The sequence below is a fragment of the Chinchilla lanigera genome, unplaced genomic scaffold, assembly GCF_000276665.1.
Source record: "Chinchilla lanigera isolate Chin_1 unplaced genomic scaffold, ChiLan1.0 scaffold00030, whole genome shotgun sequence".
Lineage (NCBI taxonomy): Eukaryota > Metazoa > Chordata > Mammalia > Rodentia > Chinchillidae > Chinchilla > Chinchilla lanigera.
The window spans coordinates 10764912-10786886 of record NW_004955431.1 but is presented as its reverse complement, the minus strand read 5'-3'; the positions used below and the strand labels follow the sequence as shown (position 1 = coordinate 10786886).

General features: G+C 31.8%; 1 protein-coding gene across 7 annotated transcripts in view; it reads left to right on the top strand.

Moving 5' to 3' along the window:
* Nbea (neurobeachin) overlaps window positions 1–21975 on the top strand; it is a gene marked incomplete at its 5' end in the record, with an annotated part of 638824 nt that overhangs the window by 230998 nt on the left and 385851 nt on the right. For 6 of the 7 annotated variants that reach the window (XM_013515839.1, XM_013515836.1, XM_005387699.2 and 3 more), the window contains 3 exon segments: window positions 3109–3263; window positions 5470–5596; window positions 20843–20970. In XM_013515839.1, coding sequence (XP_013371293.1) covers window positions 3109–3263; window positions 5470–5596; window positions 20843–20970 — 410 coding nt within the window. 7 annotated transcript variants of the gene reach the window in all.

Genomic DNA, 21975 nt, shown 5'->3' with positions numbered 1-21975 from the left:
ATTTGGATTATTATTTTTCATTAAACTTAAAGCAATCACCTGGCTGCCAGTATTCTTAGCTATATAAAATTTATTACATGTTTGAAAATGTTGCTTTAAAATAGAAAGAATTTTTGTTCTTGGTAGCATGTGTGTAAAATGCAGTGGGAGTGGAATCATTATTCTAAATTGCATAAGTAGAAATGAAATGGAAGAGCACAAAGCATATTTCAGTTCTTTTCAGGAAAAGAGTCTTCAGTGTAGTTAATATATTCAGTAGCTCAAGCACTATCAAATGTAAATGATGAGGTGATATTGATGAAAGGAGGGGATTGAGGTCTCAGGGGGCACCAATGACGGATTGAACAGAAGCGGCCTTGCACTGCACGTAACTCAAGTCTGTCGTCTTCACTGCTCAAAGCCATAATGGGAGGTGGCAGTCTGAAATGAGTTGCCACGGCAAAGAGTATTATTTTTGAAATGCTTTCACACAAATCACTAGGCCCTGCATACAACTTAGTTTCATGCTTTAATGTCATCAGGAGGCACAAATTGGTGTGTCTAATTGTTTGCCACCTGCCAGCAAAATGAGCTGCCAGCCAGCCAGACGGGTTTGATTGTCTGTCAGCCATTCAATAGATTGAGAGTGACAACATCAAAAATTTAACTTCAAACTCTGAAGCTTTGAGCAGCTTTTCAGGGGCATCATCCCCGCACGTGCTTCTGGACCACTACATTTTTCAATTATATTTCCAGGGTATTGCTGCTGCTTGCCTTATCTGTTTTAAGGTAGCTGTAATTACATTATGAGGTATATAAACATATTTCTGAAGCACTAAAGTCTGAAATCCAGGTTATGACATGTCCTTTACTATCAGATTGAGTTCCTTGAAAATACAATTCAAAATGACAGACCTTAGAAGGAAAGTCTGGAATGCTACTAGTTTCAATAACCAAATTATCATTTGGTAATATTCTACCAATAAAGTATCTTTCATTTTTATCTTAGTTGAAAAGTAGATGCAAACTCAGTGCCACTGTAATTTGTAATGAAGTCATATTTCCTAATAATATTGTGTAATTCTGATAGAAATGATCTGTGATTTTGCTTTTGTTAACCAGTTGTTTGAAAATCTATTAACAAGAATTCCTTATGCTTACTCTAGATTGTATGATTGTATGTTGGATTGAATATTCTTAAAATGACTGATGAATTTGAGTTCTCTTAACTAATATTCTTATAGATTGTTTCTCCTCATGTAAAAGGATGCATTGATGAATCTCAGTGTTCTAAAATTCAAAATGTTTTCATTAAGGAAATTGCATCAAATTTTTGGAACATTTAGTCTGAAATGAACTTTTAAAATTAAATTTTTCAACATAGAGTATGTGAGATAATATATAAATGTTTTTTCTATGTATATGCAAAATGCCTATTGCTTTTTTTCTTTTAATCATCCATTCAAGATTTAAGTATGTATTTTTATTTCTTTTAGTCACCCATTCTAGATTTAAGCATATATTTTTAATTACACTGAGTGATCCTATCAAGTGTATATTTATAAAGTACACCAGTGCTAGAGACCCTATAATACTGTTGCATACTGAGGAAACATAGTATGAATAGAGAAAATATAATTGTAAGCAATTTTCCACATTTCTATTACAGTGAGGCACAGAGAAATATTCATAATGTTTCTTTCTAACAGAAAAGCTTAATAATTTCAGAATTCATGTGAGTTCCTAAGTTCTCCAACAATACTCTTTGGATAGATTGCCATATTGATCCATAGTTCATTAAATATTCTAGCTGAGCTGTTAATTGGATGTATTAATGACTGTAACTCTTAGTTTTCTCTGCTATAACTTTTAAATGAAGATCTAACCCTATAGACCGCCACGCTTTTCAACCTTCTGAGCATTTGGTGTATATTGGTGATTTAGCTCCGCCTTCAGTTCCTAGGGTTTTGTGATACTACACTTAGGACAGAAGGGGAGAAAAGGCAGTGTGCTTTCAGTACATTTTGTTGTACTTTTAAAAATTGTATGTTATTATACATATCTTACAAGTGTGTTGTTTCTTTGACTAATAAATATCACTTTTATATAATTTACATTTCATCCTTTCTGATTTTATAAACCTGCTAATGTTTAATTACTGAGTTTTACCTATTCAGGTAAACTAGTATCCTCAGCTTTTAAATGTTGTTCTGCCAGGTATTTCATCCTCTGAAAAAAAATTCTTTGAAATAAAATTATTTTGTAAATAATATAAGACTAATAAAGCAATTTATTTGTACTTCATACCAATATTGAGCTTAATGTATAAGCTTAAAATAGGTATTTTCCCTAGTTTTTTAATACTGGTTTTAGTGACAAGAGTGAAAATTTGGGGTACACAATAAATATATCATAGAGTTCCTGGGATCTTCTTTAGCTGATTTCTTGAAACTTAGACTTCAGTAAGAATGTTAAACAATGTAATTACTTATGAGGACCCTACCTTTTTTCTTAGAGCATTCTAATTTTTGAAAAAGGTATTTTGATTAAATCATTTAAAAGGTGACCAAGTAAATGTAAGCTGGATTGGTTACAAATCTGCTAACTTTACAATTCAAAGTTTATATTTCTATCTACTGCAATCTCAGTTTTCAATTATGCTCTTGAGTATTCTGGGTGTTTATGTTTGTGATTATTTTACACATGGAGAATATCATTTGGATAAAAAGGTCATACTGTGTATATTTTGTCAAAAAATTTTATATGCATATGCAGAATCTACCAACTTGAGCATATATTTCCCAGTACTCCCTGATTAATGATTGTGGTCCAATCTCCTTTTAAAGAAATATTTAAAGACTCCAAAATCTACATTAATGTTTGCCAAATATTTTTTTTGGGGGGGGGGTGATACGAGGCATTGAACCCAGAGGCTTTTTCACTGATGAATTGGGTTCATGAGCTTAAAATGTTTTTAAAAACAGAAGAAGAGAGAGAGAAGAAGGAAGAGGAGGAGGAAAAGGAGGGAGAAATGAAGGAAGGAGGACGTGAAAGTCCAAGCTGTGTTTATCTGCCATGTGTAGGAGGATTAGAATTTTATAGTAAACATAATTGTTTTTCTTTTTGCAGGAGTGTTGTGGTGCCTGTAAAGAAGCCACCTCCAGGTAGTTTAGCTGTAACCACCGTGGGAGCCGCCAGTTCTGGAAGTGGGCTGCCAACAGGCAGCACCTCTAATATATTTGCTGCCGCTGGAGCTACACCAAAAAGTATGATTAATACAACAGGTATTGTCCTTATATATTTTTGTGATACCTCATCTTTTTCTTTGTTTTCTATATCTTCAGTTTTTCTTATTTGATCTTAAAAATTAAAATAAGATGCCCTAATAATTTAAGATTTTCTCAGTCTCAAGAAGATTATTCTTTATGTTGCAACATTTCAGAACTAGTCTGTAGTTCCAGGATACAATTTTTAATAGTCATTTTAGGGGACAGTATTGGTACTGTTGTTTGAATTTTCTCAAAACATGTTCTTTATTTTAGAAGTGAAATTAATTATTAACAGATATTTGGGGAGCAAAATATAGTTTGAATACTAAAGCTTGATATGTAAAACTTAGTAAATTGTATCAAAAATATCAAGGTATGCTATGAGTGTCAGTGACAGAACATGGATTTGTTGACATTTACTGATTGAGTTCCAATATATAGTCTTTGCTAAATCCCCTAAGGGAAGGCAGAGCTCCCCTAAGAACCTTGACATATGCAAGAACCTCACCTTGATTAAAAGTGCATGTGAATATTGTCCATTGTTTGACAGTGAATTAATTTATGTACGTAGATTACAACTGTATCAAATTCATTTTCCAACAATTTTTTTTAATGATTCTAGGGACCAAAAATTCCAAATCACTATAAATTTTAAAAGCCTGCCTAAAATATCTTTATATTTTTAAATTTCCAGAAATGTTCCTGTTGATTATTAGCTAAATAAATCCTTACCCAAATCTTTGTGATTCCATTTTAGGTATTTATACAACGCAAGATGATCCCTGACTTTTCTTCCCTGACTATAGTAGTCTTCTCTTCTCCAAACTGTATACCCTTGAACTTTTCCATTTATTACCATTACTTAGATTCTTCCCATTTTTATTAATTTCGTAGCTCTTCTATGTGCCTCTGTATCTATCTTGTTTATCATACCACCTGAGTCTGACATATCATGAACAACATATTTATGGGGTTGTAGTAAGTAGAATGTACTCTGTTAAACATATATATAAGCAAATACATTATTATGGCATTGAGTGAAAGAATATAACATCTTTGGCTTATGTACATTATAAATAAATATTTATATCTGGCATGACTGATGATAATGAAGTCTTCCCAGGATTATAATTTTATTCTTTGTATTCATTTGGTTTTCTAGAATTAAGCGTAAAACATTTCCTTATAGCAAAATATTTACTTAAAAAGTGTTAAAGTTTTAAAAATATACCAATATAGTAGGAAAAACTTACATTTAGTTTATGTATTGAATAAAGTCCCTATTTTTCTTAAGACTTGCATAAATGAAAAATTACATCACATCTTACCTATATGTGAGACAATTAAGTTTTCCAATGTAAAATTTAACAGTATATAAAGAAAAGGTGGTAACCTGAAGTTTAATGCGAGTATAAAATATATATTACACAGAAAAATAAAAGTAAGCGATAAACTTCATCCTTAGAAATAAGAGTCTAAATATATGAATTGCAGGCCAGCATCTGAAATGGGCTTGTTGTCCAGTTTAGGTGTTGGCACATAGAAGCTCTATAAATATTATAGTGAAAATTCCAGTAAGCAACTCAGATTTATGAGAATTAGTATAAGATATAATATTTAGGAACACTAGATGTCCCTCAACTCCACAGCTATTTAATATACTAACATGACATATTATAGAAAGAAATGGATCCTAAAATGGCATCTTTATATCATTGAGAAGTCATTATTCTAAACTGAGGTACAGTTAAGCTCCTTATAAATCTTAAACAATCATTTTATCAAGATGAGTATTTGATGCTACAGAGCCACAAAACTATGTTCAGACAATTCTTTGTAAATTGTATCTTACTTAATGAAAACTAAAAATATTGCAGTATAGCAACAAAGTAGTAAAATTTTTGCCATTTAAATTTGCATTGTTTTATCAGCCTCATTTTATCTAGAACTTTTTCATTTGTTGATGTCTTTTATTTATTCCGCATTTGTAATCGTAGTTTTGTTAGGTTAACATAAGTAAATCAACTGGATTTTAATGCCATGTTTATCATGTAAAATTTCTAAAGAGTTTGTTAGTATTCTAGTAGCCAAATAATTTTTGTCAAATATTGTTTTGCAATTCATGAGTAATTCTTTGAAAATCAAATAGTAATGATGTACTTTAAATTGTTTAATTAAATAAATTTATATTTAAGACTAAAGTTTATTTTTTTGGGAACAGGTGCCGTGGATTCAGGGTCCTCCTCCTCTTCCTCCTCTTCTAGTTTTGTGAATGGTGCTACCAGCAAAAACCTTCCGGCTGTGCAAACGGTTGCTCCAATGCCAGAAGATTCAGCTGAAAACATGAGGTATGTAGAACTGTATTTTACTTTCTCCTTCTCTTTAAACACAGTAAAACAGTAAGTAACAAATACATCAATATAGTTAGAATTTGTGAGAATGTAAGTTGATTATATATTTTCATTATATTTTGTAATTATGCCATTTTGATATTTTGGTTAGTTATTAAGATCAGTGTCAGTGATTTTAAAATATTCGTTACTGAAATTATAATCAACTATCATATATAATTCATGTCACTATATCAGTGGAGTTAAAACATGCATAGATGGTAACATGATAAAATTGAATAGTTTTGAATAGTGATGAGTTTAAAATAGAAACTGTCAAAGTAAATCTTTGAAACTGTGTTTAATATGTATTGTCAGAATAAACAAACATTACTTATTTCTTGTGATAAAAGAGCATTCCTTAGAATCATCTGCTCCCCATTCCTGAAGTTAAATTGTTTGCACATACATGTGTACATCTGTATGTACTCACATTTCTGTTAGAAGTATAGCATAAATATAAAATATAAAAAATTCAGTGAAAGACAGGTACGCTGGTGCATGCCTATAATCTCATCTACCAGGAGGCTGAGGCAGGAGGAATCAAGGCCTGCCGAGGCAGCTTAGTAAGATGCCATCTCGAAAGAAAAACTGAAAACCAAAACAAAACAAAACAAAAAAACTCAAACAAACAAAAAACTCAGAAAGAGTGTACTCAACATACTTACACCAATCAAATCAAGAAATAACCTATTTGAACGGTTCCACCCAGAAGCTTCCGCACTGTACTTCTTTCCCAGTCATTCTTGCTTCTCATCAGATTTCCTACCCTGATACTTAATCGTAGAATAGATTTATCTTTTAAAAACTTCATGTAAGTTTAAGTACAATTTAAGTGTCCTTTTGTCCGTGGGTTCTTTTCTTCTGCATTATGTTCATTAGACACGCCCATATTGCATATAGCAATTGTTCATTTATACTTACTCTATTTTTAGTCCCATGCATATGTGTTATCGATTTTATTTTGTTAACTAATGCTAGACATTTGTAATTTTTTTTTTTATTTTTCAGCTAGTACAAATAATACTGCTATGTAGATAATACTGCAATTGTAATTATTGTGGGTGTACTATTTTGTGGGTACACATCTTGTCTTATTGAATAAATAACATAGAGTTAAGTTGCTGATTCATAGTGTTAGTGTATATTTAATTTTATTGGAGAATACTAAATAATTTTTCAAAGCACGTACACAAGTTTACTCACTCAGTAGCAGAATATGAGAATTCCAGTTGCTCCATATCTTCATTAGGACTTGCTGTCACTTTGATTTTAGCCATTTCTGTTTAAGCATGGTGGTGTTCCATTGTATTTTTAGTTTGTACTTTTCTGATGAATAATGTGTTTGAATAATTTTGAAATACCTTTATTGGTCTTGTAGTTTTCTTCTTTTGTGATTGCATATTGAAATATTTAGTCCCTTTTTAATAATTTAGTTGTCTTTTTCTTAACTAAAAGGATTTATATACTTTGGACATAAAGTGTGTAATGAATTATGTATCTTTCCTCATCCTAGGTTTTTCTCATTATCAACATGATTTATTTTGATGAAAGGAAGTTGTAAATTTTAATGAAATCCAATTTATCAGTTTTTTGTTTGTGACAGTATTTTACATTATATAATAAGTATTCACCACCTTCTTTATCTTATTTTCTGGCTGTTTTATTCTTGGCTTTTATATTTAGGTGTATAATCCATCTGGAATTGACTTTATGAGTATAATGAGGTAGTGGTAATATACTTGTGAAAATGATAAGCAGCCTTTATTGGAAGGACTCTTCTTTGCCCTACACTTTGCCACTTCTATTGCAAATCAAGAGACTCTGTGTGCCTTTCTGTGGCTTTGCATTCAATTCTGTGGTCCAGGCTTCTGCCGTCAATATCTTAATGAGCCTTAGATATTATAAAGAACATGGGCTGAGTGAGGTCTTCCCAACTTGTTCTTTCTTTCTCAAGGAAGTCTGAACTATTCTCTTTTTTTAACCTTTGATTTAGATTCTTTATTTGCTGTCTTTTATAGTTGATATATGTTTGCAATGCATAATAATTTTCCCAGACTTTCCCAGCCCTTCCCTGTAACTCCATCCCTAGAGGTAGGACTTTGTGGAGATAGGAAGAGGAACCGAGCTATTCTTGATGTTAGAATTGTATTGTTGATGTTTGAAATACAATTTGCTGGAGTTTTTGTAATGAGTAGACTCTTTTGGATTTTTGCAGTTTTGATAATATTTACCTATAGATCTTTATCAATAAGTTGATTGTTGTGAACTATGAACATCATGTATTCCTTACATATCATTTTTCTTAAACTTATTTCAGTAATAAGTTCTTAGTTTATTATATAGAAGTATTACCTATTTCTCACTTGATTTGTTCTTAAAATTTTTTTTTTTTTTTTGTGGTTTTTCTCCGGTACCGGGAACCGAACTCACGACCTTGCGCTTGCCAGGCAGGCGCTTTGCCGCTGAGCTAAATCCCCAGCCCCCTCTTAAAATTAAATATTATTTTGTACTTGTGTTTTTTCTTAAGTTTTCATATTGACATTATTAAGACTATATGTTGCTGAAACTCAATTAAAAACTCATTTTAGAATACATTTAAATAGGTTTTGATCAATGAATACAGCCATAAAACTATTCCACAATTAAGATGTAGAATGCATCCACCACCTCAGAAAGTTTCGTCATATACCATTTGTAACTTACCCTAATCCTTGCCCCTACCAAACATTCAATGCTTTTTAACATTGTAACTTAGATTTGATTTTCACGACTTTCCCCTCGATAGAATCTTATACTATATATTATTTTGTATGTCTCTTCTTCCACCCAGCCTAATTAGTTCATGGCTCATCCATCTCTGTTTGTGAGTATCTCATTCCTCCATAGTGGCATCATTCTGTTTTATAGCTATCTCGCAGCTTACTTATCTGCTCACCTGTTGATAGACACTGGGGTTTATCCCGTGTTTGGGGCAGGTACAAGTAATAATTTTATGGAGACTTGAACATACAAATTTTGGCATGGACATAATGTTTTTATTATTGTTTAGTAAACAACTAATAATGGAATTACCCATTGAAAAGTGATTATATGCATAAGTTTATAAGAAACTGCTGAGTTGTCTTGTTAAATAATTGTATCATTTTGTGTTCTTATTATCAATGTGTAAAAATTGTTTTCCACATTTTTGTCAATATTTTTACTGTCAGTCTTTTTAAATGTAAAGACATATGATAGCTATATAATCATATCTCATTTGATTCACTTTAATTTTCCAATGATTAATGATAGATATTTCTGATGTATTTATAGGTCACTGAAATGTATTGCTATTTTTAAAAATAAGTTGATTTTCTTATCACAATATGAGTGTTTTATATATTTATATATTCTGCATTGATGTTTTGTGAGATGCATATATTCCAAATTTTTTGTTTTATTCTATGTTTTACATTTTAATTTTCTTAAAAGTATTAAAATCAGAAAATTTCTAATTTTGATAAAATCCATTGTTTCAACTATTTTTTTTCTTTTATGGTTTAATTTTTTTTTTTTTTTTGGTTTTTCTCCGGTACCGGGAACCGAACTCAGGACCTTGTGCTTGCCAGGCAGGCACTTTGCTGCTGAGCTAAATCCCCAGCCCCTTCTTTTATGGTTTATACCTTTTGTAAATCCATAGATTATCTACTTCAAACTCATGTGTATATTCTCCTGTATTTTCTTCTAAAAATTGCATATTTTTGGCTTTTATGATTATGTCTTCCAACTATTTTGATTAAGCTTTTTGTGTATTATAAGACAGAATTTGGGCTTTTTATTGTACATATGTATGTACACACTGGTTTAAAATCTATTGACCACATGTGTGTAGGTCTACTTCTAGACTCCATTCTGTTTCGGGTCTTGCAAGTCTCTTTCTGACTATTGCACTGTCTTCCTTATTTTATACCTTTACAGTGAATTTTGTAATCAGGTAGTATTAAAACCTCTCATTCTGTTCTTTTTAAAAATTGCTTTGGCTTTTCTAGGCCATAAGTATTCGCATATAAAGTTTAAAGTTAGTTTATAATTTATAAAATGGCTGAAATTTTAATTAGGATTATGTTGAGCCTAAATTTGGAGAAATTTTTATCTATGGATTTTTCCATTTTATCTAAATTTGTATCATTTACTGAGATGTTAAATTTTTCTTAGCAATTTATGGTAGCTTTAATTGTAAAGTGTCTTGTACCAATTATTGTCTTATTATTTTTTATATTTTTGATGGTTTTCTGAATTAAGTTTTTTCTTTAAATTTGCAGTTGAAAAGGAGGGGAAATATATATATATATATACACATATATGCACATACACAAATATAGCAAGGATAATTATACTATTGGCATGTTGAAATGAACAGTTAATGTTTAACTGTTTTATTGATCTTGGATGCCTGTATCTGGTGAGCTGAGCAACTACTTTGAAGATAACAATATGTAATATTACAACTGTTGTTAATTTCCTATCACATTGTTTTGAAATTCTATGTTACTTTTATTTTTTTGTTTTGTTTTTGTTTTTTGTTTTTGTGTTAGTGTTTTTCTCTTTAAAATAAAATTTAAAATAAATAAATAAATATTCTGTTGAGTTAAAAGCCAAACCAAAAATAGTTTATGATTACATTTATATATAATAGAGAGCAACTCAGTGGTTGCCTATGCCATTTATATCTTACTAAAGCTGAGGAAAGGGGAGATTTTAATTGTGTCTTAAATATTATTTTGAAAGAAAATTGATATTTGCATCGATTTTATATCATACAACCTTGCTTAATCCTCTTTAGAAACTTTTGGTATATTGTTTAGAATTGTCTAAAGTCACTTCGTTATTTTAATAGTTCCATACTTTTATCATTATTTTTCAAGTATTAGATAATGCCACTTTTAACTTTAGCATTACTTATCCTGAAAAATTTGATAATTTACCAGTAGAGTTATCTCTGCCTGGTATTTTTTTTTTTTTTTATGAGAAAGTTTTCTAAACATATATATGTATACACATCTATGTATAATAGGGGAGGTTTATCCTCTACTGCAATCCATATACCTTTTTATTTATTTTTCTTGGCTTATGTTACAGTCTAGTATCTCCAGCTTGATTTTCTGTAGACATGATCACAATAGACATTCTTTTTTAGTAGAACTCTCAGATAGAAAATTTGAACATTTCATCCTTACGATACTTTTTCTATTAATTGTACATTTTCCTTAAATACAAAACTTCTGTATTTATAAGAAAGATGCTATTATGATATGTATTGAATTTTACTTTATGTTCTTTTAGATACACTGAAATAATCTTTTCTTCTTTTTTCTGCTAATATTTCTCATTGACTGCTTTTTAAATACAGTGTTTAAAAGTTTCTGAATTTTTAGAAGTCCATTTTCTTTGTGACATGATATCTGTTCTATCAATTGAAGTGTTCATATAAGGTTACGTTTGTTTTTTCTCTGATAGTTGATAAACTTCATAAAATTATTTCTAGTTTTTTTTTTTCCTCAGATAACTGATAAACTTTCCAACCAAAAAAACTTTGATTCTGGATCTCTATGGGAAATGTTTTAAGTTAAAGTTTGAATTTAATAGTCTAAAGTCTTCCCAGTTTTTCTATTTTATCTTGTGTCAGTTTGGGCATGTCCTGTTGGTATAATGTATTTGATAATATTCTCTTTTTTTCTTTTAATATTCATGTAACCTGTACAAATATTTCTTGTTTTTATTCCTGATATTCTTTGTTTGAACCTGTCTGCTTGCCTTGCTTTTATGATAACTTCTGCTAGTTATCAGACTAGTCAATTTTACTCATTTTGTCAAAAAAAAAAAAAAAAAACCCACTCACTCACTAGACAGAAATAACAGCAAGCCTTGAGGCTAAAAGTTATACATTAGTTTTCCTTAGTGCAATAGAACTTAAACATTAGCATACCTCACAAGAACATGAATGACTTACTGAAATACAGATTTCTAGGTCTCACCCAAAGAGATTTTATAAGTCTGTAGCAAGGTATGATAGCTTATGTCTCTACTAAGTTCCTAGGTTTCTTTAGAGAAAAAGACTATTAGGGCATTGACATGTATATATACTTGTATACATACATGCATATGTTGTTTATTACAGATTGATCATCCCTAATCTAAAATTTGTAATGCTCTCAAATCTGAAACCTTTTGAGGATCAACATGGTAGTTTAAGTGGAAAATTACATACCATGGAACATTTTATACGTAAAATTACTGAAAATAATGTATAAAATTGCCTTTTAGGCTATATGTAAGATGTATATGAAACATAAACATCCTTCCCCCTTTCCTTCCTCCCCTCCTCTCTTCCTTCCTTCCCCCAGTCTCATTTCTCTGTGCCACACCCCCATGTCTGCTTTTAACATTTTCCAAACAAATCTGCAGTTTGAGCAGTTATGTTTTCAGAATTTCTCAACCATTGCCTCTGATTCATTCTGTCCTGATTTTCTGGAAATCGAATTATTCATAAAATCAGACGTTCTTAGGCACGTATTACGTATGTCCTTTACTACCCCTTTTTTTTCTCTCAGTAGTTTTGAGTATTTACTTGTAACTGATGATTCAGTTTATTAATGCTTTCTTTAGCTGTGTGTAATTTTTGAGTTATTCATTTCAGTTTTTATAAATTAAGTTTCCACTTGATTTTTTTGTGGTTTTAACATCCTTCTGGGTGTTTATCTTCTGTATAATTTTCACAAATACAGATATAGTTACCCTAACAGTCTCTTTCTGTGGTTGGCTTTACTCTAATCCTAGCTCTGTAATCTTTTTTTTTTTGGTTTTCAGTAGTATCTCTGTGTCTACTTTTAAGTCTTCTGTTTTTATTATAGTGTGAAGAGCCTATTTATAATGTATGATGAAAGATTGTAAGGCTAGTAAGAATTACAAAATGGTAGGGTTTTTTCTAGGAAAACAGTTAACATTTTCCTCTGGGAACCACTGTAGGCACTACTGATCCCAAATGACTATACCACAGTCAAGACTGAACGCCACTCTTCTGATTCACCACTACCCTACCGTGTAGTTCTGCAGTGTTCCAGCCTAAATCATAGAGTTTTTCTAGGCTTTTTCCCTCTTGGTAGGCCCTGAACTTTAGGTAAAACGCCTGTTCAATTTCTGAGTCATTTAACTGTTCTTTCAGAATGTATCCTCGGAAGAAGAGTAATATAAGCACCAAAATCACTTTCTTCAGATTTCTCTTTATTCAGAATCATGGAGAATTAATTGTTCTCCTGTCTTAACTCTGCATTGCTCTATTGCTCTTTTTTTTTTTTTTGTACCAGGAATTGAACTCAGGACCTTGCGCTTGCCAGGCAGGCACTTTTTTTTGGTCTCTTTGAGATAGTGTCTTGCTGTACAGTTCAGGCTGGCCTTGAGCTCACTTTGTAGCCCAGGCTGGCCTTGAACTCACAATGATCCTCCTTCCTCAGCCTCCCGAGTGCTGGGATTACAGGTGCATGCCACCACACCTGGCTGCATTGCTCTTAAGGAGATATTTTGGTTTTGATTTATTTTTAGTTTTCTTTTTGTAGTTTTCTTAACAGGTCAAGCAGCCTGTTGTTAGGAGTAGAATTCCAAATTATTTTCATGTAGTTTATCATTCCATAGTTGAATGAGTGTAAATGTTAAAGTAGCTTAGTTTTTTGAAATCACTAATTTCATTTGAATTATGTGAAATCCATTATTTCTGGCCTTTTATTGTATCATGGACATTTTTAATACTCTTGTACTTTTCAAGTTGTAAACTACGTAGTCATATAGTTTAAATTCTAATATCTCATCCTATTAAATGTTCCCAGTCCCTTATATGACATCCTTTATTTTAATGAAGGGTTTTAATAGTATTTTTTCCTTTCTTTTTAAAATCTTATCTATATTTTTATATTTACAACAGGTTTGTTTAGATACCATGTCAATGGATCCTACTTCTTAAAAATCTATTTGAAAAATCTTTATATTTTAATTGGTGATTGTAGGTCATGTGAATTTAACCTCATTATTGATGTAATTTGATAAATATCCACCAATTTGGTAATTATTTAAAACAATTTTCCTATGTAGTCTTTCCTTCCTTCACCTATGTGTTTTGTTGAATATATGAAATGTTTTATAATTATTCTATTTTCTCTGTAATACTGGTTTATTCTGTACTTCTCTGTTAAGTATTTCAGGGTTTTTTTTCTATAGCTTATAATATAAATCACTGTCATCCCAGTGAAATTTTAGTATCATTACACTGTTTTATTTGTGAGACTAGATGTTTACAATGGTTGATGGCCAATTCTTTCATATCATTTGTGTTAACATTATCATACATCTTACTTTTATATGTCTTACTAGGAAACAGTACATTGCTACTGATTTTGTTCCAGGCGGTCAATTACTTTTAGAACTACTAAAATTGAATGTGTTTTAAGTGAGCACAGTGGCATGTGTGAATCTCAGTTACTCAGAAGACTGAGGCAGGTAGATGACGAGCCCAGGATTTTAAGGATAGCCTAAACAACAAAGCTAGACAGACCTCTTATCAAGAAAAACAAAATAATTTGTATACATTTTTGCATTTAGCCTTCCTTTTTTTTTTTTTCTGGTACTGGGAATCAAACTCACAACCTTGCGCTTGCCAGGCAGGCACTGTGCCGCTGAGCTAAATTCCCGGCCCCTGCATTTAGCCTTCTTAATTTCTCTGTCTAAACAGAGGTTTTTGCTAAGTATTGTATAAAATATAGTGTTTGAAAACATGCAGTACATCATCTTTTTTACTAAGGTCATCCTCCTGTTCACTAGAAGACCAGCACTTTTTTAACAGTAACTGTGTACCATTGATCAACCTTCCTGTCCTTGCTCTACTTCTCCAGGCTGTGCTTCTTTCATGTAGAGTTGATATTTTTAGATTCCACATATGTGTGAGATAATGTGGTATTTGTATTTCTGTGCTGGGCTTATTTCACTTAACAGAATACCTTCCGTGTGTATCAGTGTTGTTACACATATTTTCTTATGGCAGTACAGTATTTCATTGTGTTTGTGTACCTCATCTTTTTCATTGTCCGTCTATTAAGAGACATTTAGTTTGATTCCTTTTCTTGGCTGTTGTGATTCTTGCTGCAGTAAATATGTGAGTGCCGATATTGGCCTATCTTTAAATTTACTGATTCTTTCTTTGGCTTTGAGTCCTTTGATAATCCTGTTGAAGGCTTATTATTTTTTCCTCATAGTATATTTGTCCTGTCTATTATTGGTCCCTCTTTAAAAAAAGTTTATATGTACTTTTTTACTTTTGCTGAAATTTCCTATTTTTCATGCATGTTTTCTACCTTTTCAACTAGTGACCCATTTTGAACTTGTTATTGTTAGTTATTTTTTATGCTTTGATTATTTCAACATCTGATTTAGCTATGATATTTGATTCTCAGTTTATCTCTGACACTTTTTTTCATGCTACTTTGTATATCTTAAATTTTAGGTTGAAAACTATACAATGTATATAGGATGGTAGTGACTCACATTACTACCACTACTTGTACTAGGTCTCTTAGGGACAAAGCTTGAGTTATTCTGGCCTGAAGTTGAGCAGTGTTTATGTATTCTTATTGTTTTGGTTACTTGATGATTCATAGGCTTTAAATTGCTCTATCTTTTTTTTGTGTTTAATTAGGTATTAGTTTGTTCATTTTTCTTGGTATCCTTGTTCTTCTTTAAGCTCTTTGACCTTTACTTCAGAAAGGTTCACCACACAAAGCTCTTTCTCCAAGAGTGAGCAGCCATGACTTGTTATTGGGAGCATTCAGACTTGGTGTTTAGGGGCGTAGGGTTCTTTGTTTTCTTGCTTCAGACTCAGTCTTAGTCATCTGTTGCCCTAGCTCTTGAAGGTATGGGCATTCCCCATAATTCTGCCCACCTCTAAGAAGTTGGGAACATCTGGATATCTAAAGAGCAGTGCTTAGGACATTGCTCTGTCTCTCATTAAAGTAGAGGGCTTTTCTGTTCCTTTCCCCCACCAGAAATGGGCCTTCTTCTATGCCCTGAAAGTGACAGCGTCTGCTACTTTCTCCCAGGTTCCTAAGACTACAGAGGACGTAGGAACTAGGGTCTGGGCAGTGCTTTGTGCCCTTCTTGGAGCATTTACTTCCTTACTAGTGAGCTTTGTGGAGAAGATTCTGAAAGTTATTGCAAAACTCTCCTTGTGTCTGGAATCCAGAGAATTCGATCCTCCCATATTACTCCACACCCCAACTTTAGAAATTTATTTAAAACTTAAGCTGAAATCGTCTTACCAGTTAATATGTTATCCAGTGTTTCTTTTTCCAGTGTTCACCTTCAACCAAGCAGGATCTTGCATCACATATCTCCTTAGAGTTTCCTGTGTTTCTTTAGGTTTCAGACTTGGGGGTTAGTTGGTTCCCTGCCACTCCCACCTGTGATAGCTCCTAACAGAGCTACGATTCCGTAGATTATCTGGCTTTGTCTTGTGATTATTGTGGGAGGGCTCTTTAACTTTATGTTACTGTAGAAGTCCTGTATTTTCTTTTTAAAACTTCAGGATGTAAATTGATGTTTCTTAACTTATTTTTTCAAAAAATGTTGTATGAATGAAGTACTGTAGAAGGAAAGTCAGTGGTCTGAAGAGAAGTGAGGTTCTCAGGAGCTGGATGTTTTTAGCTCCTCACTGACCGAGATGTGACTACAAACTGCTCTTTAGGAAGGGCTGAACCTTGGGTAAAGCAGCTTTTCTCTAGGAGGGTTTGAGCCATCACTGCGTATTCCTCAGGACTTTCTAGGGAATGAAGTTCTCTCTTCTAAAGAGTGATCTCAGGGAGAGACCACAGCTCCTATTACATTAATTTTTATAACTTATTAAACTTTTTATGTAATAGTAAAGTGTCTATTTTAATTTCAGTTACTTATCAAGTAGTTAGCTTAATCTTTTATATCACTGGATATCTTGGTTAGTCTTAGTTAATGACATATTCTATTTTTATGGGGTTTTTTCACTGTATTTTGATTTTGTTCCATTTTACTTGACTAAATGACTAAAAAGGAGAATTCTTGCTTTTTTAAGTTCTTTTCAATTTGTGTGCAAAAAGTGCAATTAAAATTTTCCAAAAATGTACTCCAAAAGCTTTTATAATTAAAGACATTGCCAAAAAGAATCGTATTACTTAAAACTTGAAAAATGTTTACTTGGAATTTAGTTTACCATATAAAGGAAGAATTTGGTTTAGTTTCAATTTCTTAATCTTCTGTAATCTTATCTACTTTCTTAATGTGTACATCTTGCACTTGAAAATATATATAATTTTGTGTAAAAGGAATGAGAAGAAAATGTCAGTTCTACATGCATACCAAATTAAGGTCAGTGGTTGCCAGTTACTGGTCATATGTGACTAATTAAGAATTTAATTTTATATCTTTTCTCTATCATTACTACTCTCCAAATCCTATCTTTTCTTCTATATTTACTTAAGCAAATCATTTCATTGACCTATGTCTGCTTTTTTAATTTACATAGGAATAGTTCATTAGTAAAAACTCTGTCATATTATTCAGTAACATAGTCATTCTTTTACATCTGAGCTATATCATTTAGGTATATTACTTCACATTTTATATTTATTTTTATTTCACATTTTAAAACTTTAAAAAATCAAATTATTTATTTATAAGGTTGTGCTAAGAACCTAAGAAAATATAAAAATAAAATCAAAAATAGTAATTATAATTTTTGAAGTAGCACAAACATAGAGGAGTTTTTAAAAAATACAACTTGCAGTGTATACTATCTTAAATACTGGACTATTTTTCTGTACTTTTAGAATATGTGACAAAAAACATCAAAAATTTGTTATGAACTGTGTTTATAAATAGGTTTATTTAAACAATAGGATATAAAAGTTTTATTTCTAAACTTAATACATGTATTTATAAATCACCATGTTCTTAGATAGATCTTGAGGCCAAATCCTATATTTGGTAGGATTTGATAACACTTTTTTCTGTGGATTTTCTTAAATTCTTTTCTCCCATGGATTATTACATTTCTATTCATATAAGGAAAGTCCCTAACTAGTGTACTTTCTCTTTTCTTTTTTTGTACTGGGAATTGAATTTGGGACCTTGCACCTCCAGGCAGATGCTGCGCCACTGAGCTACATCCCCGGCCCTTATACCTTTGTATTATTTCCTTGGACAGTGTCTTAGACACTGTGAATGTGGTGCTTTCAATGAATGAACATAGACTTTTAAAAAAAATTGAAAATTACTACTTAATTTTTTTCCCTGCAATAATAAAAATGTTATACTCTTTTGCAAAATAATTTGCCAAAGACGACCTTTTTATGATTGTTAATGTGTTCCTTTTATTTTTATTTTAGAGAGAAAATCTATTTTTAAAGGATTTAAGCCATGGAGTTCTCCTATGTTAACATGGTTGTTTTATTTATTTATTTATTTTTTTCCAGTTTTTCTCCGGTACCGGGAACCGAACTCACCACCTTGCACTTGCCAGGCAGGCGCTTTGCCGCTGAGCTAAATCCCCAGCCCCGGTTGTTTTATTTTTTAATTGTTAACAAAAAATTTTTTTCAGATTGCTATATACAGGATTTTCTCTGAGAAGGAAGCTGAGATGACAGAATAACAATAAATATGTATGTCTATGGGGGGGTGCCATGGTAAACTTTATTTGCAGGTGATAAAGGAGGCTTATGAGCTGAAGTTTTGATAATTTAAATTAGATAATGATGAAGATCACATATGTTCTGTAGTATTTGTCCTCCGTTGAAATACACTGGGAGAATCAATAAATATTAACAACTATAACTGTTTCTTCACTTTAGAATTTGATAAGAAACTTTTCTACTCAGTGTGTTTTGTTTTTTGATGGAGAAACTAGCAATATTATTTGATAATGGTTTTCTGTACTTAAAAATCTCTGAGTTTTTACTGAGTAACATATTAAATTTTCTCTCCCCATTAGAAAATTAGGGAATGGGGATATTGTTCAGTGGCACAGTGCCTGCCTGGCAAGTGTGAAGTCCTGAGTTCGATTTCCAGTTTAAAAAAAAAAAGAAAATTAAAATCGTTTCAATGATTTTAATTAAAATGTATTACATTACATATAATAGCATGTAATGTTCTATTAAATTTTATTTAAAAATTGGCAAAAAATCCTTTTAGTGATTCAGTCCTTACAAAGTGTAAGGATTGAATCACTAAAAATATTTTTATCCATTACTCTGAAGTTAAAGTAATTTGCAATTAATGTATATTTATACATCCTCACAGCAATAATGTTTAAATTAATTAAAGATTGTAAGATTTAACTTAATCACTAAGAACAGCATTTTTGTAATTCTCAAACCTATAAATTATTCACAAATGTGTTAAAGAAGGATGGGGGCCTCAAACTATGACAAACAGTTATGCCTAGCTTTATTAGAGTATAGTGCAGATTTAACACAGTACTATACTTACGATGTGGAACTCTTAAGAATCCAGAGTTTTTCTGAAGTAATTTTACTCCCATTTACTAATTAAAAAAAAAAAATCCATGTTTCAGTCACAATTTAGCTTTAAAAACTATTAATAATAGCTGACTTTTTCTTCTTTGCTTACACTCACCATTGTACTTGCTACCATTCCTTTATAGATGAAATTAGTTTAGCTGGAAAGTCAGAGGACATTATCTGATCCATGAAATTGGAAAGAATTAATGAAATAGTATATGCAAAAATGAAGCTCTGTTGTTGCTCTCTAAAAGTCAAAACATTTACTGTGATTATGATTATTCTATGACTAAAGTAGCTTTTTTTTTTTCCTAGCTTTTAAACTAACACTTACTAATAGCAAATACTACTCTCATTAGAACTTTTTCGAAGTGTCCTAGATCATCACATCAGCAGCACCCCTGAGGGTTTGCTGAAAGGGCAGGTTCTCAAAGAATCAATATCTGGGCTGGGCCCAGAAGCATGTTTAATAGGCCTCCAAGTGAGTCTGAGCCACAAAAATCTTGGGAACTATTGTCTATAGCAGGTACTAGCTTCAGAAGTAAGAGTACACAGACTGTTGAAATCTCATGTCCTCATCAGCTCCTCCAAATCCCATCCACATTGCTCTTGTTTGCCTAAAATTGTTCCTCCTGAATATTTTAAGTGTATGTAGAAGTGACTAAACCTGAGTTGCTCAAAGATTTTGTTCTTTCTCTAAAGCTGTTCACCAAGAAAAGAGAAGACAGAGTTAAATAGAAGGGTAATAATGGTCAGGTTTTGACTGTCCAGAGGTTCAGAACATACTGTTTCTAAATGAGGAAAGCGAGTATGCTACATTATTCTCTAATCTCTATATAGATTTTTAAAAAAAATACAAAAAGTGACAGAGTTTTAATTATTAGTACTACTTTGCAAATTATTCTACGGTTAGATATTTTTGTGTTTCTAAGCATGTAGTAGACCCGGATCCCAGTATAATCTGTCTTATTCCAGAATACACCTAAACGAAGTAGATCGCTTATCAAATTATTCACTTACATGACCAGAATTACTTTCTTCACCTACTTTTCTTTTCATGTACCATTCAAAGAATTTCAAGAATTCCCAACAGTACTTAGTAGGGCCATCAACTGAAAATTCAATAGTGAACAATTCAAATAATATTGTAAGGATTAATAAAAGTGGGCTTATTAAAATGGTAAATACCTACTTTGGCAAAATAGTACAACTGAATTTAAGTTACTTATTATACAATTTTTCAGGAACTACCTTCTTGAGAGCAAGGGTTAAATTCTTTGTAACTGGCACAGTGACAGTATGGTAGGTGTTCAAACCATTTTTGTAATGGATAGACACATGAATCATGCAAGAACTCATTTTCCAGGGAATCCTAGAGCTATAAGCAGTCCTTGGCCTTTTCAGATGGGAGAACTGATCTCTCACACACAATCATTCTAAATTAGCTGCATCTTTTGCCTAGCCTTATAATAGTATGTGAAACCACACTATTACTTCTACAGTGAAGCTTGTTACCATTCCCCATGGGCTAAAATTGGACTTTTATGACTTTTAAAGATTTTAAGTTAGAAGTAAAGTTTATTTGATATTTTATATTTAATTATATTTATTAGTCTTTATGTCTTAATTTCAACAGCATCACTGCAAAACTTGAAAGAGCTTTAGAAAAAGTTGCTCCTCTTCTTCGTGAAATTTTTGTAGACTTTGCCCCATTCCTATCTCGTACACTTCTTGGCAGTCATGGACAAGAGCTATTGATAGAAGGTATGATTTCTTTATTCTAATTACTTTAGTTTCCTATAATGTATCTATTACTCATGGCAGAGTTTGTGCTTCTAGAGGAAAATATATTACCAAAATAATGTAAAGATATTGCATACACAATTTCTAATAAGATTTTCAATTATGATTTCTCTTTACTCATTTTTAAAATGACGTTTTGCACAGCCAATGCCAGTGACTGACAGAATTTTGAAAATGAAGAACTTGAAAAAGGTACTGGAATGAGAAACTCTGACTTTTCTAATCCCAGTCTTCTCAGGACTGTAGTATAGTCTCTCATTAGGATAGTGTGTTTACTAAGTAATGATGTCTAAAATTTTCTTTGAATGCAGAGCCATACTTCTTTTCAATAAATTTTCTTACAGCATTTGTAATAAGAGAATCCTTAACTGGAAAACATTAGAAGAGTTCAATGGGGGAACTCTGAACTACAAGATGATGACAGTGGTCTCTTCAGCCGATCAGCACTTAGTGTGAGGAAGCAAAGATGAATACACTGTGGTGAAGATTTAACGTACACATTTCAGAGTAGCTTTGAAAAAGTTAAATGATGGTTAAATGATATTTTATTTCTTTAAAAAAAGTTTCTATTTGTTTGCTTCAGAAAGGGTAATTAATATGAAGATGATCCTGTAGATGAACAGTTGCTTTTTTGTCAGTTTAGGTAGTCCATGGACATAGGAGCCTTTTATGTTGTTCTAGCTCTTTACTTTCTATTTTAGAAACTAGGAAGTTTTCCTGAGCTCCTTCTGTCATTGTCTCCTGTGCCTGTTTGTTTGTGGTCTCCTGTGCTTCTGCATAATGTCTGTTTGAGAAAAGGCAGTTACAGTCAATAGTTCAGCCTATTGCAGCTCACAGAGTGCGAATCCTAGTTTCTCAGTTTGCTCTCTGGCCTTTGTAAATTACTATGCTACTCTGAATCTTAGTTTCCATTTAATAAAATGGAGCCAATGATAGCACTCAATTGTTCTTGCAAGAATTAAATTA